Raw genomic sequence first — 18,930 nt, forward strand, 5'->3', positions numbered from 1 at the left:
ATGTCTGATATATCAGCAACCAGAATTTATTTTTTAAAGAAAATATATCTAAACTTATGCAGCCAGTCAGCATCAATGGGCCACAAGGAGGTCTCACCAGCTCATATCACTAGCTGGGGAGCTGTTGACAGCCAGTGGGTTTCCTGGAAGGAGAGATTATTTTCTTTAAGGGTGTGGCCCCGGGTAGGTATAAGAAGTTCAGGAAGCTGGAAGAGAAATGGGGGTTGATCTGGAAGGAGTTAGAAGTAGTAGTGTCAGAGTGACTATGATAAAAAACATTATGTGCACTATGAAATTAAGTCCCAGGGTTCAATTCCCAGCATCCACATGGTGACTCCCCACCATCTGTGATACCAATCCTAAGCAATCTGATATCTCCTTAGGCACCAGGCATGCAAATGGTATACAAACATACATGCAGGAAAAACACTTATACACATAGAATTAAAAATTAAATATATATACTGAATGTACATATAAACACAAATAAACACATAATCATATGTGTGTATCGTAGGTATCTACACATGTAGGATTCATACTTCCAAAACTCTTAAACAAATTATAACTTCCTTATAGGAACAAATGAAAAAGAAACTGAATAATTTCATTTTCAATCATACAGAGAGCTACCGAAACAGTGGAGACCAGAGACATCTAGATTCGAGAAAAAAATAGACAAGAACAGAGTAATTAGGGAAATAAAAGGAAAAGAAGTAACAGTTTGAAAGAACCAATGCACTCTAAATATGCCAAATAGTTAACAATGCAGAATTATACTCAGGAAAATAGCCCTCAGTATAAAAATAAAATAAGAGGGAAAGTATAATTTTGAGAATCTGCCACCAGAATATTTAAAATTACAGAATAGTATAAGTAGATGTTAAGCAGGAAAAAAAATCCCTAAATGATATAACAGAAATGTAAGAAAGAATGAAAAATGAGAAGCTAAAAGAATAAGCATTCTAAAAAATAATAATTTATATTATATAAATAATGATTTTAAAATTTATATACCTGACAAAGCTAACAACAACAGACATGTGAGATGATTCATTATAAATGGGGTATAATTCTATGAGCTCCTTCACTTCCTGGCAAATATTTAAGTGTAAATTTATTTTAAGAACTAAGTGCTTACAGAGATGGCTTAGGAGATCAAGGCATTTGTGTCTGAGCCCGATGCACTGAGTTCTGTTCCTGGAACCCATATTAGAAAGAAAGAACTGATTCTCCTTCAGGTTGTCTTCTGGGGGGTGGGGGGTTGGGGGTAATCCTAGGAGAAAATATGAAACAGGTAGAGGGGGGGGGCCTGTAGAGAAGGCCATCAGTCTCACTTCCTTGATTGGGTGCTTAGCTGTCTGTGCACAGGCACATCACAGGGCCTCACAGGGAAATCAGCCTACCTGACAGGTCAGGGGTGTCATCTGCAGCCCAATGCAAGGAACTATTTTACAATTTGTAGTCTAAGAAAACTTTGCTAGACTAACACCAGGCCCACCCAGTCCTCCCACTTCATCCCCCTCAAGTACCTGTGGCCAATAAAGATTCATGTTAAAAAAAAAAAAAAAAAAAACAGCCAGGCGGTGGTGGCACACGCCTTTAATCTCAGCACTTTGGAAGCAGAGGCAGGCAGATTTCTGTGAGTTTGAGGCCAGCCTGGTCTCCAAATCAAGTTCCAGGGGCAAAGCTACACAGAGAAACCCTGTCTAGAAAAACCAAAAAAATAAAATAAAATAAACCATACTAAACCATCAGATACATAGAATCAAATCTATACATGTTCAGACAAGGCAGAGGACTTAATGTTTGTTCCTAGTCATTGTTACAGATTAACAGCAATGGGGTCTAGCAGGCCTTTTGCACATGTCTCGCTGTTAATCCAATCAGTAAAAGAAGTAAAAGCCCGGTCAGTACAGATGGCAGAGTAGTTAGCCAGGGAGACAGACCAAGAGAGCAGACTGCTACCAATTATCTGATTTATGTCGTTATCTCTTTCTCTTTTGAGGTTTTGTTTTTTCCAACCATGGCAAGACTTTTTTTTTAATTATTCCCCATCAATTAGTGTAAAAATAACAGGCTTTCCCCTCCCCCACAAAGCCACACTTACATATAGTTTCCTTTCTCTTATGAGAAGTAAGTCTAAGCCTTTTCAATTTTGTAGGATCATTTTTGTAAGGGAATAGAACTGTTGTTGTAATTCAGAAATAGAAACTTTTAATATCTCTGGGTCCTGATCAGATGTCTATTTAGTTTGGAAAGCATCAGAAGAGGCACATTTAGTTAAACCATTGGTACTCGCCCAACAAGTAGTCTCGGGGGCTCCTTAATATTGTTCTTGTCCAAATAAATTAACCCATAAGGCAGAACAGCAGGCGTCAGAACAGGAGGAAGTGCCTAGGTTAACTAGGTTAAGTCCTTGAATGTTAATTCCACCTGCCCCCCCATCCCCCCCCCCCCCCCCCCCCGGTCACATGAGTTTTGCCACTCAATGGGCTGACAGTCTGGTTAGTTCCTATTCCTCTGTAGTACGGGGCTAGGTGTCTAAGCATAACCAGAGCAATCCTGGCAAAATTCTGGCTGGGAATGAGTCCAGGGTCCCTTCCTATGGCATAAAGTCTGATTCCCCAGGTTTTTCCTGTTTTCCAAAGGCCAGGATCTTTTCAAAGGATTTTTTTTAGGAAGCCTCAGCTTTTTGTTCATGGCAACTGGGGGGCCTAGTCACAAGGCATGCATAGAATTGTAACCTCTATGTTCTTATCTCAAAAGATAAACCCCCCATATCTTTCCTTTCTCCAATACAACTAGACATTTTAAGTGGGCATCTGTGAGCAAAGGTCAAGATGAATACAGGTTGCTGGTCTGCACTAGAAAACCTCTACTATCTTCCTCAGTATCCAGGTCCAGGCCAGAGGGCCATGAGGGTTGGACCATAACCCTGTATTCATACCAAACACAAGTCAAGAGGAGGTAGAAGAGCAGGGAATGGAAGGGCCCCAGGCCCAGTGAAACCTTAATTTCAATGGCTCCATAGTCTAGAGACAGTCCGTTTGGCAGCAGTGCCTGTGACTTCCACCTTCTTGACTTGGGTGTGGTGGATGCATGGTGTAACGCCCATCGCCTTCATCCCTTAGGAGTAGAGAGAATCACCTGGCAGGGTCCTTTTCAGATTAGTTCCAGCACCCCTTTGGCTACCCAGGCAGTATCACTGGACTGGAACAAAGGAAAACTTGTGGAGGATTTGGAGGTCAGCTGGGTCTCTCCCAGACACTTTATGGAGTACTGGGGTGCCTATAGTGACTTGAGAGAGGAGTAGTTAGAGAGTTTTGCCAACTGCTGTTCTTTGAGCCTAGGAAGTAATGGGAGAGTTCTTCTAAATGTAATCTCATAAAGGAGGGACAACCCCCCCCCATGTGGGGTACAGTGGGCTAAAGCAAAAAAAGGAGGCCTATCCATCCTTTGTTGGACTCCAATGAGAGTTTTGTTAGAGGTTTTTGTTTGTTTGTTTGTTTTTTAATTAATGTCTTGTTTATTCTTTTTACCTGGCCAGAACTCCGAGGTCTACATGCACAATAAAGTTATCAATCTGTGTCTACCACTTTAGCTATGAAAGCCAGGCCATTGTCAGACCCCACAGCTAGAGGGAGGCCAAGTCAGAGAAACAGTTCCTGAAGGAACCTTGAAGCTACTGTAAGACCAGTTTCGGTCTGAGTAGGGAACACTTCTTCCCATGTGGAAAAGATATCTATAGAAACTAACAAGCACTTTTTATCGTCCCCCAGAAGGCCGTTTTCCAGTCAGTTTTTCCAGAAATGTTGGTCTCTCATTCTGACCCCTTCCTTGGTAAGGCCCTCTGTTTTGGATTTACTTGAGCACAAACCTGGCATTTGGCTGAGACGTCCCATGCCAGGCTATCCAGAGTAATTCAGGAAGTTTTGTGGCCCCCAGACGAGTATCCTGGTGAAGGTCAGCTACCAGAGTCCTGCTAACTGTTTCTAACCTTTCCCCTGGTATCCTCTGTCTATGGCTTTGAGCTGGCCCCCCTTTCTCTTTTCTTTATTATGTAGTCTCAGGTAGCACCGGGTCAAGGTATGTCACGAAAATATCAATAGGTTCCACTGGTCTTCAGAGCCATGTGTCAGGCTACCAGGTCAGCAGCCAGGAAAGCCAAATAGTCTTTAGGAGGGCCAAGATTTCTTAATGTCCCTTTCCTGGTGATGGGATGGCCTCTTTATATGGATCACATTGTGGACATAGCCGGCAGTAAAAGCATATTGATCAACAGTCCATGTATATCGTGGTGGACTTTCCTTTTCCCTATCTGAGAGCCTAGGTCAGATCAATCAGTTCTGCTCTCTGGACTGAAGCCCAAATTGTTTCAGTTCAAGTAACTATTGCAGCTCCCAGGCACCTGAGTTAATTTTTCATCTCAGGACAATCATGGATGAGGACCTGGGTTATCAGGCAAAACTGATGAACTGACAGTGGTGGGTTTCTCAAACCAGACTCAAGGAGTAGGGTCTGGTACTGACTGGGTCAAACAGTCATTAGACAGCCAGCATTCTGATACTTCTCAGAGAACGACCTAAACCACATGGTGGGGTACTGTGAGTATAAGATCTTGACCTAGAGTTAACTTTCCTTTTATTAAACTGGTTGCAGCCTCCATAACTCTTAGAGAGGTGAGCCATCCTGTGCCTACAGGGTCCAATAGTTTGGACAGGTATATCATAGGACATTTCCATGGCCCCAAAGTTTGGGTTAAAACTCTCTTTGTCTTTTGTTTAGTCTCATCCAGATTAGGGGCTTAGTTTCCCGCTCCCCTCCTCTCCTTGTGCTGGTAGATAGAGGCCTTGCTATTTCCACAAACTAGTATTCAGAGGCAGCAATATCCAGCGGCACCTAGGAACTCTCAAATCTTCTCTTAGTCTTTGGAGTTGAGATTTGAAGGATGGCCGCAGTCCTACTCTGGGACAGGCTTCTTTTGCCTCTCCTCAGCTGGTAGCCAAGATAGGCAGCCTCTGATGTACAAAGTTAGGCTTTCTTAGTTGGCACTCACAGCCCAACGTCTGCAACTCTGGCAGCAGTCCCTCGGTGGCCCTTTTATAGTCTATTTTCCCAGGAAATCTCTGAAAGAAGGGCAAGAAGTCTGCATTTAGTGTCTGTAAATCCTGGAGTAACCTGGTTGCTCACTGTAACCACCCTCTGGGTCTGTCCATTACAAAGCAAAGACAGGCTGACTCACCTCTGCCAATGGGAGGCTGAGAAACACATTTTTCAGGACCAAGACAGTGTACACCTGTTTCTCTGGAAGAATCAGACTCATGGGAATCAGAGGTCCCAAGTTTCTACACAGGCAGTAGAGGTGTATTCTGGGGAGACTGGCAGGGCACCAGGATGCCTATCTCTCCAAACCAGGCAATATGAGCTGATATTTCCCCTTTTGTTTCTAGGCACTGGGTATGGTTTAATTTGGACAAGGCAGGGGTGGGAGCAGTGGATAGCTGAACCAGTTAGTTGAACAATTATAGAAGTGTGGTGTTGGTTTCTGCCTATACCCCCAGGAATCTTTGTTGAAAATCTGAGAGATAGTCCAACTGTATATTGGAGACAGAACTTTCATCTAGGAGATATTCTTCTGACAGAGGTTGAGACAACAAAATTTTGCTGGGTATCTCTAAGTCTAACTATGTCTCATCATCAGAGAAGGTGACAGTGACATCCAGCTTATTCAGAAGGTCTTGTCCCAATCCATTTTCTGTTGTCAAACACCTTTTGAGCTGAGCTACCTCCAGCAATTGGGACCTGCTTCTATCTTTTTTTTTTTTAACTTTTAAATTTCTTTTTCTAATTTCTAGAGTTGACTGGGTGACAGAGGAAATCTTTTTAGCAGCTGTCTTTACTCTTTCTTAAAAAGTAAATTGTCTAAAGTCTCCTTGGTCAGTGCTGGACAGAACGGAAAGTCCATTCTGTCCAGGCTGTGTTGTCTGGCAGCAATGTCCTGCCCAGCCCAAGGGCAGCTGTTTGTTTGTTTGTTTGTTTGTTTGTTTGAATTTTTGTTTGTTTGAATTTTTGTTTTTTACTTTTTCCAGAGAATGGTGAGTTTTATGGATCACTGCTTGAAAAAGAGACACAAATTATGCAAAAGAAAGGAGTGGATTTTTCTCTTTTCCTTCCCCTTCCCTGGGGCTGCTGAGAGCAGGCACAGAGCAGAGGGAATGATCACGAGTGGGGGGCACTACTTCCCCCTCTCTGTGCCCTGGATGAGAGGCCAGGTCCCTCCCAACCTCCACACAGGGACCAACCCTGACTGAGCAGGAGGCCAGCAACAAAAGCCATCATGCACTCCTGCTCCTGGAGTGGGACAGGCAGAGGGTTTGGGGGGATTTCTCTGGGTGACCTGGCAGAGCCAAAAGTATTCAGCTCCCCAACAGGAGGGAGCACAGGCCTCACCCTGGGTGGAGCGAGGGTCTCACACCAGAGAAAACCACGAGTCAATACAGGGAAACAAACTGATGGAAAACATAGAAAGACAAACAAACACAGACACACAGACACACAGACACACACACACACACACACACACACACACACACACACATACTAAAAACAACCTGAGGTGGCCACCACACATTCATACATCTGAACAAGCAGAGGGATCCAGTAACATCTCACATCAAGAGGCAGTAGCAGCTACAGAAAGCTTCGTACATGAACCATGAGTATGAATGGAGATAGACTTTGGTGAATCAGCTCTGCTTTATTCCTGCCTATAAGGAATATACAGGATTGGGGAACCTGGGGACAAACCCTAGTTTGCAGTAAGTGGCATGCTCCTATCTTGTGGCAGTAGAGTCCTATCAAAATGGCTAGAACACTTGCCTAGTGACCATGTGGGTCATCAAGGGAGGAGAGTTTGCAGGTGTCTCTGTCAAGGGTCACCCTTGAGATAAGTCAAGCATCCTGAGCCTAGAGACATCTCCAGATAAGGCTGGGGAGAGGACAGGAAGCTTTTGTGGAGGAGAGGGAGTCTTCCATGTTGCTGAGGTTAGAGAAAGCTGTCAGGCTATGGTAGACTGCAACTTCTGATCAGCAGGGCCTTCCAACATCTCCCCCTGTTTTGTTTTATACCTGAGAGGTGCCATCATAAGCCTTGAGAAACCTGGTGCCTGTGTCACGAAGGGTTCTGGGCCTGGTAATGAACCATGACCTGATTGGTGGTAATTTTAGCAATGGTGGCGATCTGTCACTGGAGGAACTGAATAAGGCAGGGGACAAGTGTCAAAATAAAACAGCATAATCAGACAACTGATAAAAGGTAGGAGCCAAGAAAATAAAGGATCATGGAGCCAGCTAATTTGCTCTATGGGCTGGAATTTTGAGAGGAGGTCTTTGTGGAGTTTTTTAGGGTATTGACATTAGTTTTCACATCTGATTTGTTTACATAGAAGAGACATTTGTTCAACCAAACCAAGCAAATACCTCCATGATCAGCAGTTGTTAGGTCTAGTGTTCTTCTGTGAGGGAGCTCCCTCAGATAGACAGCCCTGTAGAGCAATCACAACAAGGTGTAAAACCCTGCTGGGGGAGGAGGGAGTGTCTATGTAGGAGATTATTTTTCCCTTGTACCAAAGAAGAAGGGGAAGGGCAATGCATGTCAGCCTGAGAAGAATGATGTTAGTGAGACATTGGTCCTGGGGTGAAGGAGAGTGGTATTGAACCATACAGCTCTCAGCAGAAGTCTATTGCTGGATGCATAAAAGAAGCAGTCAGAGGCATTGGGGTGGGTGGTGAAAGGGAGAAAGTTAACAACATATTGACCATTTTGTAGCCAGGGTGGGCTGAACATTTCTTCTTAGTTGTGTCTCCTGTTAGGAATATTTTTATGAGTTAGTGTGGACTGGGAGGTGGAGAAATATAAACATCAGCGGAGGGATGTACAGCATAACAAGTGGGAGACAGTTTTCCATGACACCTGTTCTTCATCTTTCATCCAGGGGTTATCTATAATAATAGTGAGTTGATTATTTAGGCTTTAAAACAGGAACTGCATCCTTGGGGAAGTCCATAGAGCCAATCTCTTGGGATTTTTTTTTTTTTTTTTTTTTTTTTGTCCTCAGAGATTTCCTGAAGGGAAAAACACCAGTGGTGGGTGTTGGGTTGAGAATTAGGGGGTTGAGAAGTGGCAGGACAGGCCTGTCATATAACAAAGACTGTCATTAAAATAGCAGAGAGGGAAGATAGAACAGAGAGCATATGGCTTGGGCAGTGGCCACCAGATCATGGATGTCCTTTCAGGAAATTTTGTTGTTCTGCAAGGGGTGGTGTTTCTTCCACCTCTGTCCCTGACCGGTCAATGAGAGGCAAGCCATCTTTTTGGGTGGTGGGGCGATGCTGGACATTTCTGGCTGGCATCCAAATAGGCCTTGGTTGTGTTCCTTTCTGTGGAAAAAACACAAGCAAAAAAAAAAAAAAAACCTCTTCCTGTTGTGAGGAGGGGGCCATGTCCAGTCCATAATCCATCCATGGGGTAATGCCATCGTATCAAAATGGGAAGGTACTTGGAGTTTTTGTAGATATAGAGTATTTTTAGGGTGGGCCACTACCATTGCTAACTGCATTGTTAGAGGTATAGATGTTCGGTTTTGTTTGTTAGTTTGTTTGTTTGTTTTTAAGTTGAGCCTTTAGAGTTTGAGGTGTTTTTTCCTATGATCCCTTGGCCCTGGGTATTGTAAGGAACCCCTGTGTGGTGGGCAATCTTTCATTGTGAGTAGAAGGCCTTGAATTGAGAGCTGGTAAAGGTAGGACTACTATTAGTTTTGTTTTTGCTTTTTTAAGATCTATTTATTTATTTTGTATTCAGTGTTCTGCCTGCATGTGTCCCTGCATACCAGAAGAGGACACGAGATCTCATTACAGATGGTTGTGAGCCACCATGTGGTTGCTGGGAATTGAACTCAGGACCTCTGGAAGAGCAGCCAGTGCTCTTAACCTCTGAGCCATCTCTCCAACCCCGCATTATTAGTTTTTTAATGTTTTAAATTTAGGACAGGATATGTGAGCCACACTCTGTAATGTGTAAGGACTAAGGGATAGTGGGAGAACTTGGCAGCCAGGTCCAGCTTGATATGTTGAATAGGCACCTCAGCCTTGTGTCCCAGGTTTGAAGCAGATATACATTAGGGACAGAAGGTAAAGTTAAAAATTAGCTTTTATTAAAATTTTAAACATTACCAAGATGAAATCTTGCAGAGCCACCATCTGGAAACGTTTTGGTGGTGTGGCTTTGATATATATGTTGTTGGGGCTTGTACGGACAAAACCCATATGTCACCATAACTTTTTATAAGGCTATGTTGTTATACTTTAAGAAGTACAACTCCTAGAGTACTAGAAAGTCACCTGGTCTCTAGGCAGACACTATCTTTTAAGAACTATTTTAATTAATGAATCTACCTATTGATAAATTTGAGTTCATTTTTGTATGTCAGTTGGCATTATAGGTAGCTACTTTGTTCCTTATTTTAGGGACTTAGCCCATCCAGCAACTGTTACTGAGCAGGGACCATGCCTTTCACAGCTGATTCCATCTGAACTGAGGCATAGGTGGTCAGAGTTCAGGAAAGCTGAAAGGCTTAGTCAAAGGCTTGCTTATCAGAAGCATCTGACTAGCTGTTCCAGGTGAAGGAAAAGGGAGCATTAATATCAGCTGGATTGGTTTATATTAACTTTTAGTAAGTCCAGAACTCCGTAGCATGTAATTTGTATGTGTTTCCTGGGTGGTGATTGTCAGTCAGTTGGAAAACTGTTAAAACATAGACTGGGCAGAAGTCAATGTCTAGAAGCGTAAGATACTCGTACATTTGGAAATTTTTGTTTCATTTGCTGACAGGTGGATCCGAACCTCGTGACTTCCATTCCTTGAAGTGTATATGAATTTTAGTTTACCAAGAGAGATGGACGTTTTATATGGATTAGCATTATTAAAATCCCCATTGTAGAAAAGACAGTTAATTGGTGCCTGTAAAGCAGCTGGAACTGATTTACATCTTGGGGTCATAGTAAAGGTTATGGCTTTGGGTTAAAAAGCATGAATATTTTTCCTTCATTTAGAGAGACAGATATAGATTGGACAGAGATGTCTTTAGTCCTGTGAGGAGTATTTTTAAGTTTATATTTAGAAGACAAAAGAAATTTAAAATCTTGAGTTTGTGACTAAACAGTAAGTAGTTAGTAGTTTTAGAGCTAGATTAATAGCTTGTCAGAACTCCATTGGTTAATGCTAAAACTTTGAGCTATTAAAGACTTAGTATAATAGTAGCATGAGGGAAAGAAACCTGAAGCATTTTTTAATACCTTAAGCCGTTTTTATACCTTTATAAATTGTATCCATTCCAATTATTTCAGAAACATCTTTTTTAGATCCTCACAATTCAGGAATGGGTGTCTTCAGACCTCTATAATTTGTATTGACATACTTTAGTAATTTGCAATTAATAACTTGCATTTAAATACTTAAATTATTTTCTTATCACAATTTAAGCTTTCATATACTCAGACCTTTATGGCTTGCATTTATGCATCTTAATATATCTTATATAGACCCTAAGACATTTGCTTAGATCTTTGTAACTTAAGATTTAAACTTTATGCCCTTTTTATAGATTTAATAGATTTTTGACCAAATCCAATAAAACGAACTTATGCATTTGGAGGTGTAGAATGTTTATATAAACCAAGTTTAATTGTTTGGCTGTTCTGTTTTAGTGTCTGTGTCAGGAGGCCCAGGCTGATAAGGGACATAGAAGAAATTTTTTTAATATGCTTGAATCTAGGGAAGGGGAGAGCCAGACCCCAACTCTAGAAACAGATTTTTAATAAAATAGAACAGCAAAAAAGAAAAAAATCTTTAATGTTATCTACAGCAAAAGGATATATAAACTTGGGGTTGGGGATTTAGCTTGCCTAGCAAGCACAAGGCCCTGGGTCCCGTCCTCAGCTCTGGCTGAAAAAAAAAAAAAAAAAAAAAAAAAAAGGATATAAACTTTAGTTAACCTGAATCTAGTGGCCAGAGGGCTCAAAGGTGTATTCTGAGGTCCGGCCGTAAAGGGTAGCCACGTGGCGAATGTAAAGACAGTAGGGTGACAGAGACAAAGATATCTAACCCACCTTTATCTCCATGTCATATTTAAACAACATTTATGAACACACCAGGACGCACAAACAACTAGACAAACTTTCTAAAGACACGGCTTTCTCAGAGACAAAAACTTCCCACGGGAGAGAGATTTTTGTGACGAACTATATAGATGTTTATTTAACCTTGCCTTAATGGGCATCCTATAGATTTTTGAGATAAGAGTTAATGTAATATTTTTTTAAGATATAGAGAAAAAGATATTTAGTGTGTTTTTAAGGTTTTGTAGATTGTAGTTTCTGGAAGAAAATGGTTGGGAAACAATGCTGTGGAAGCGCTATGCCTCTAGTGGAGGCCTGTTGCCTATTTTGGGAGGGAAGGAGGCGTGCGGGGCGGGAGTGGGGGAGGAGACCGGGGGGAGGGGGAGGTGCGGGGGGGGGGGGCAGGGATCCGCTGGGAACAGAGGCAAAGTCAGATGTGCCCTGCCAGTCCGAAATTTCCTGGTGGATTGTGCAAGAGCACGGCGGTCCCCTGTATTCAGCAAGCCGCTCTGCCGGGAGGGCTGTAACAGTTGGGCTGTCCCTGGCCTGGTCCACATATCCCTGCTGTCCCCTGCGGGCCGCCGCCGAAGCCAGAACTCCTGCCACAGGGCAGCAGCGACGGGATGCGGGGAGAAGAATGACACGTTGAATGGGTGAGGAGTAACGGGATGGGGAACGATCTGCCGCTGACTGGGTAGAATCTTCCCGGAGGACTGCGCAGAACCCACCCTCAGGCCCTGCTCACTCGGGGTGAGCACGCTGAAGGACACATGATGGCCCTCAGCTTTTGTGCGGTGGAGACAAAAAGGTCCCGCCCTACTGCGTGCAAGCTGTCTACAAGAGGAGGCTGGGATGTGGGTTCAGCGTGCTAAAGGCCCCAACTCTCCTGGCAGGGTGGCCAGGAGACCGGTTCTGTCCCTGTACTCAAGTGGCAGCTAGGACTAGCTGCCTTTCTGGCATGCATGCGCTCCCTTGCCTGACAAGTAGCTAGTGGGAAGAATTTCCCGTTATAGGAAAGAGAGGGAATGCTGTCAGAGACCCAATTTAGCCGCCAGGGGATTGAAAGTCCTAAGGAGTCTGCAGACAGGCGACCACCCTAGTGGAGTTTATGGCCTTTTCACTACCAGGTTTTTTGAGAGAGATAAAGTTTTTTGCCCATGACCAGTGGGCTGTCAGGCCCGAAAAGGGGGGGGGGGGTGGGGTGAAAAGACCTTTTGCTAATGCCGGAGAGTTGCCCTGGCCAAGCGAGGCTTCAATGACCTCAAAACGTATTCAGACCCATAGGAAGTTGCAAAGGAGAGAAGAGGAGACTGTTGGTCCTCAAGTTGGGACAACCAGCCTAAAAAGCCGCTTCTCTCAGGGAGGGAGTGCTCATCTACTCCTGCACCATCTGTTGGAGGTCCTCTTTCCCTCTGGCCTATTGGTTGGGAGGGCAAGAGAGAGTAGCAGCTACAGAAAGCTTTGTACATGAACCATGAGTATGAATGGAGACAGACTTTGGTGAATCAACTCTGCTTTATTCCTGCCTATAAGGAATATACAGGATTGGAGAACCTGGGGACAAACCCTAGTTTGCAGTAAGTGGCATGCTCCTATCACAAGGCCTTGTATGTGGCAGTAGGATCCTATCAAAATGGCTAGAACACTTGCCTAGTGACCATGTGGGTCATCAAGGGAAGAGAGTTTCCGGGTGTCTCTGTCAAGGGTCACCCTTGAGATAAGTCAAGCATCCTGAGCCTAGAGACATCCTCCAGATAAGGCTGGGGAGAGGACAGGAAGCTTTTGTGGAGGAGAGGGAGTCTTCCATGTTGCTGAGGTTAGAGAAAGCTGTCAGGCTGTGGTAGACTGCAACCTCTGATCAGCAGGACCTTCCAACACAGTGTCTCAAGGTCTGGTCTCTGGGATCTCAGTGGAACCTCCAGAAATGTTGTGGGTACTCAGGAGAGAAGACTGCTCAGACATGGGTCTAAGCCAATAGAAAGTCTTTCCTAGCCGGCTGGTGACCACACTGGGTGTCTGGGATCCCAGTGTAGCCCTGAGCTTTTCTCAGTGTGAGCTTTTAAGCAACAAAAACAAAAACAAAACAAAACAAACAAAACAAAACAAAACAAAAACATGCCCTGGGTTGATATATTTCAGTTAACAAGAGCAGTAGTTAGCCAGAAACAGAACTACAGAAGCCAAAAAGCAAGTTTAGTCCATTTAGAGACTTTCCTAGAACTATACACTTTGATGGATTAGGTCTTTGTTTTGGCTGGTGGTACTATCTACATGCTGAGTTTTCAGCATGAATGGCACTTCCATCATGGAGTCAGTTGAGCTAAGGTCTGGGGCCCTGTTACATTGCCCACTGGTCTTAGTGAATGATTTCAAATCATGGATTCAAATAGTTGGTCCTAAGGGCCGTGTCCTAGTTAGGGTTTCTATTACTGTGAAGAGACACCATGACTATGGCAAGTCTTATAAGGAAAACATTTAATTGGGATGGCTCACTTACAGTTTCAGAGGTTCAGTCCATTATCATTATGGTAGGAATCATGGTGGCATGCAGGCAGACATGGTGCTGGAGTAGTAGCTGAAAATCCTACTCAACTGAGCATCACACTGAGCGAATCTGGAGTAAAAGAGACCTCAAAGCCCACCCCCACAGTGACATACTTCCTCCAACAAGACCACACCTACTCCAATAAGGCCAGCCCCCCTAATACTGCCACCCCCTATGAGATTATGGGGGTCAATGACATTCAAACTACCACAGGCCATTACTTTTGCTGAATTGATAAATAATTTGTAAGATGCAGGACCTCACTGTTAATTCAATCAGAAAGAGAATTAAAGACCCAGCCAGTATTGATGCCAGAGCAGTTATTACCGGGAATAAGAGAATAGAGACTAGTACCAATTACCTGATTTATGTCTTTGTCTCTCTTTATTTTTTCCAACCATAGCAATGGTTTTTTTTTTCCAATTACTCCTGATTGATTAGCATAGAAACAACAGGTTTCTCCTAAAGCCAGACATAGTTCCCTTTATCTCACAAGAAGTAAGTCTAAGCCTCTCCAATTTTGTGGGATTACTTCTTTGATGGGACCACTTCTGCAAGGGAATCTACCTGCTGCTCTAATTCAGTATCTTTTGACACATGTAGGTCTTGATCGACCTTTCCACATTGTTTTTTAAGTTTGTATCCCCCGTGATAAAGGCTGACACATATCTGCGTGGCTGTTGAGACTGTAATGCAGGCTCCAACTAGCCGGGAGATGAGGACAGGCACGGCTCTCTCTCTTTTTTTTTTTTTTTTAATAGTCCAAGGTCCATATTAAAATGTACTCCCCACCCCCTTCCCCATTATACAGCTATTCCTGGGGTAGAATGTGTACCAAGATGCATAAAAGGGCTTTCTCAGTTTGGAAAGCACCAGAAGAGGCACATTTGGTCAACCCATTAGTACACACCCACCAAGTAGTCTCAGAGGCCCAGTAATATTGCTGCTGCTCAGATGAGTTAACCCACAAGGCAGAGCAGCAGGCGTCAGAATAAGGGGAGGTGCCTAGAGTAAAGGTTTTGGATATTAGACAAGTTCAGCCCCCTTGTAATCTCCTAATGTTGATTTGGGCTGCCCCCAGTCACAGTGAGTTTTGTCAGTCAATGGGTTGACAGACTGGTTAGTTCCTACCCCTATGTAATATGGGGGCTTAGGGGTTAAGCATAACCAGCATCCTGGCCAATTTCTGCCTGGAAATGATTAACTAAGTGGTGGACATAGTCAAGAGTGAAAAAGAGGAATGGGGATCCCTCGGCTTCCAGGACATCAGGAGATAGTTAAGTACTGGGTGTGTTAAGTCCTTTGGAAGGGAAGATGATCTAGACTTTGGCATGGGTAGTACTGAAAGGTCTGGGGTCCTTGAGGGTTAGTTTAAACCTAACCTTAGGCTCCCTTCCTGTGGCGTAGAGTCTTGACTCCCCAGGTTTTTCTTGTTTCTCAAAGGCCATTTTTTTTTTTAAGGAATTTTCCAAAAAGCCTCTGTTTCACAACCTCAGTTTTTGTGATGGAAATTCCCTTGTTCTTGGCAACTAGCAGGGCCAGCTTTAGGGCATGCAGAAAACTGCCAATTCTGTGTTTTTATCTCAAAAGAGCAATTCTCCTATCTTTTCTTTTTCCAGTACAACCACACATTTAAAGTGGGCATCAGTGAGCAAAGGCCAAGATGGAATGTGGGCTGTTGGTCTGTAGTTATGCTAACTATCATTTCTCTGTATCTATCTTCCTCAGAGACTTGACATGCCACCCATACTTGTAAATGCTTCCAAAGTATTATAAATAGAATACCTGCCTGCTCGTTATTTGGTGTGCTGATGAAAAACTGATATATGACTAAATAAGAAGCTAGGTTGTTTAAAATGTTTATTACTGTACTTCAATATAGTTTGAAGTACAATATAGTTTGAGTTTGGCTATAATTCTCTATATTTTATTTCATATGACTGAAAATGTCATTTAGAGAAAAAGTCCCTAGGCTCCACTAGACAACCAACGAGGGCCCTGTTTCAAGCCAAAGAAGCTTTAGGACTTCATGATCCAGGATATTTTCATTATATTGTATGATCAAAACAACACTGCAGCGGAAGCTAATGTGCCATAGGTTAAAACAAGGAAAGAGGCTGGAAAAGGCAATTCATGTTACCCTAATTCTACTCACTTCAGAATGGCTGTGCCCAAACACCTTAGAGGCCAGGAAATGTAGTGTAACTGGGATGCCGCATGTAAGTTTCCATCGGCGGTGATTGGAGGGACATCTCCAGTTTGCACATGGGTGCCATACAGTCAAGAAGAAAGTCCTCGTTTCTGGTAGGTGATATCATTCACAAGGACAGGGAGAAGAACTGGCAGGCAGTGAGTGACAACAGAGAACTGGCTAATTGAACAGGCTGACCTTGGAGATTGCTATGAGCAGGGTAAACTTAGATCTGTTCTCCAGAAGCAACTGTTTTCAGCCTTTGCTCATTTCTATGATGTAAATGTTTTCAGTGGTCTGTTTCGGCTAAGAAGAAATGTGTGCAATGTTGCTTATTGGCTAGCATGAGGCAGGTTTAACACACCTCTGCCCTGGAGCATTTCTAATGCAGACTGCCTGAGGACATTTAATAGGCAGAGCTCAAGCTGAGGTGTAGCAGTGAGTGAGGCATCCCTGTGGGAATAGATGAGGTTACCCAGCTCTAAGCCTCCACAGAAGAACTGTGGTCTGCAGCTAGTTCTCTCACACGAGGAAATCTGCTCTAGAATGTTCATCAACATCGCGGAAGAAGGGCACAAAGGGAGATGAGGCAACCTGCAGCATGTACTGTGGCAAAGTATGCATGTTAGACTAACAGGAGCTGAGAGGAAAGAAAACCCAGTTTTTAACCCCGAGATTAAACAAAAGAAGTTTTCCAGATCTGCCGTAGAGCAGGATGAGTACTGGAAGGCATCCATCCAGGAGGGATGGAGACGAGAGGGCATAGACAGTGTCGGGGAAACGTGGAAGAATAAGGCATATTCAAAGGTCAACATGAATGAGGTGTCTCTACTCCTATAACCTAACTTTCACAAACTGTTACTTCATTCACCTTGTTGATTTACTTCATCTTCTGGACACACGTGGGATAAGTATTTGATTTTTTTTTTACATTCACAGATAAACAAAATAAGCATAAATTTAATGAAACATGGGTTAGAAATCTAAGAGTCATAAAATTGCAATGATTTTTTTTCAGGATTGGTAAAATTCTGTCTGTGTATATAGAAGAGCGCAGGTCAGAACAGCTATGATAACTCATGCATTATAAAATTCACCAAAACGCTAGGAAAACTGGGTAAGTCTTAGGTTGGGGAGGCTTTTGATCGATATGTTGCCTTACTAGACATCTAGACATGCTACTGTACGTTCTTAGAAAGTACGAGTGGGTGGAAATGGAAGTTGGTCTGAGAAGCTGGATTATGCTTTTTTTTTAATTACTCATTCCACAAGCATTATGCTTGTCAGTGACACAGTGGGTACAAGGCATACAGTGCAGACACAGACATGATTCCAATGATTTATGAACTAGCAGGTCCTGGTTTTCAGGAAGTAATTTAATACTGAATGCACTGTACAATGAGTGACACAGATTAGATCAGCTATGACATCTTTCCTCCTGAATTCATTCATTTCATCTCTACACCATCCAGACACAGACTCCAATACTTTTAGAAGTTTCCCCCAAGCACCAGGTTTCCATAACTGGTAAGTCACAGCTCGATCATTAGACATGTGTGATTTAGTACAAGCTGCAACTGGCCATTGTATCTTGCTTAAAACAGTTAACTAGCTGTGACGTGACTTTTTTCTCTAGACTTTGTTACTGAAATCACAGTCTGTACCCCAAGAAGCCAAGTTTAGTCACCCATCCTTGAGAAGTCAATTAAAACAGCCAAATGAATATCATTTGGGATGAAGCTTTAAAGAGAGATGTATTCCATGCAGAGATACTGAAAAGAGGGATAGAGACATCCAGTGACCGCACTGAAGTCTATCTTCAAGGTCCTGAAGGATACTAAAGTTTTATGGATATGCATATCTAAGCAGTCCCAGTCAAGGTGGCCCTGCCCACTGCTGACCTGTCCCTATAAGGATGTAAATCTGATAAGAGTCCTCTGCTCCTGCTGTCCCAGGCATGAGATTCTTAGGAAAATTCCAATTTCTTAAGATCTGTTGTTTTAGTAGTCTGATAACTAAAGTGTCTCTTTAGAATATATTCATTATTATATTATATTTAGATTTCTGCATGAGTATTACCTGGTTTTGCTCTGTACCAATAAGACAAACAGAATCTTTTTAGAGACTATCAAGTTAATTCACCCATCCAAAAGCTTTTCAGACTGCCCAAAATGTTCTAATAAAACCCAGAGAGGGGGGTCTATGTGCATTGCAGCTGGTGAGTCTTGTTTCCAATCTCAAGATCACTGAAATGGGCGTGATTAGGAGGAGCGAGCAGCTGTTACTGTCGGTTCCCTCTGCTTCGGTCCTTCTCCCCCTCACCACCCCCTCATCACCCCCTCACCACCCCCATCACCACCCTCCATCACCCCCTCACCACCCCCCATCACCCCCTCACCACCCCCCATCACCCCCTCACCACCCCCTCACCACCCCCATCACCCCCTCATCACCCCCTCACCACCCTCCATCACCCCCTTCTGCCACCTCTCTTTCCCTTCCCTCTAGTGGTGCATAACTTTCCTGAATTTGTCTTTTACACAGAGTAATTTAGACTCCTTCCCTCAAAGGAATTCCCACTTCAAGATTCATACTTGGTGCTCAGAAAACAGGAGTCACTCACTACAAGAGCAACTTTGTTTAAAGGTACCTTACAGATTACTTCTGTAACATAGCATATTCTTAGGGTCCCTTCAGTTAGCTTCTGTCCCCCTCCCTCAAAGAACCTGCTGGCTAATTGATGTTTATGCTTCTCTTTGAGACTGTGGTGAGTGAAAGTGGGGTGTTTCTGTAGGAAAGGAACACAGAGGGGGGGGAGCATTTGACTTCCATTTCAGGGTTGAGGAGGAGGAGACCCTTCAAACCAAAGCCTGAGTAAGAAATAGTCAACAGGATAGACAAAGGGTTGTTCATTAAGACAGAAGAACAAAGAAGGTGTCTCGTGGACGATGGTCAAGTTGCAAACTACTTACACGTGACAATAAAACAGTAAGTGCAGAGGACCCCCTCCTCACCT

The 18,930-nt window shown here is 43.3% G+C and overlaps 2 protein-coding genes across 6 annotated transcripts in view; both read left to right on the forward strand.

The window, feature by feature from the left end:
• LOC118587581 (NXPE family member 4-like) overlaps nucleotides 1-11,835 on the forward strand; it is a 26,250-nt gene extending 14,415 nt beyond the window's left edge. Inside the window, 1 exon segment of the mRNA XM_036193607.1 lies at nucleotides 11,627-11,835. Within this exon segment, the coding sequence (XP_036049500.1) occupies nucleotides 11,627-11,835 (209 nt within the window).
• The window catches only part of Nxpe1 (neurexophilin and PC-esterase domain family member 1), a 43,703-nt gene that overhangs the window by 13,824 nt on the left and 10,949 nt on the right, over nucleotides 1-18,930 (forward strand). Inside the window, exons 1-3 of one of the 5 annotated variants that reach the window (XM_036193889.1) lie at nucleotides 11,595-11,831; nucleotides 16,933-17,031; nucleotides 18,459-18,560. The gene's annotated coding sequence lies outside the window, so the exon portion shown is untranslated. The other 4 variants (XM_036193890.1, XM_036193891.1, XM_036193892.1 and 1 more) reach the window with 4 other exon arrangements.

Source organism: Onychomys torridus, chromosome 7 (assembly GCF_903995425.1).
Source record: "Onychomys torridus chromosome 7, mOncTor1.1, whole genome shotgun sequence".
Taxonomy (NCBI): domain Eukaryota; kingdom Metazoa; phylum Chordata; class Mammalia; order Rodentia; family Cricetidae; genus Onychomys; species Onychomys torridus.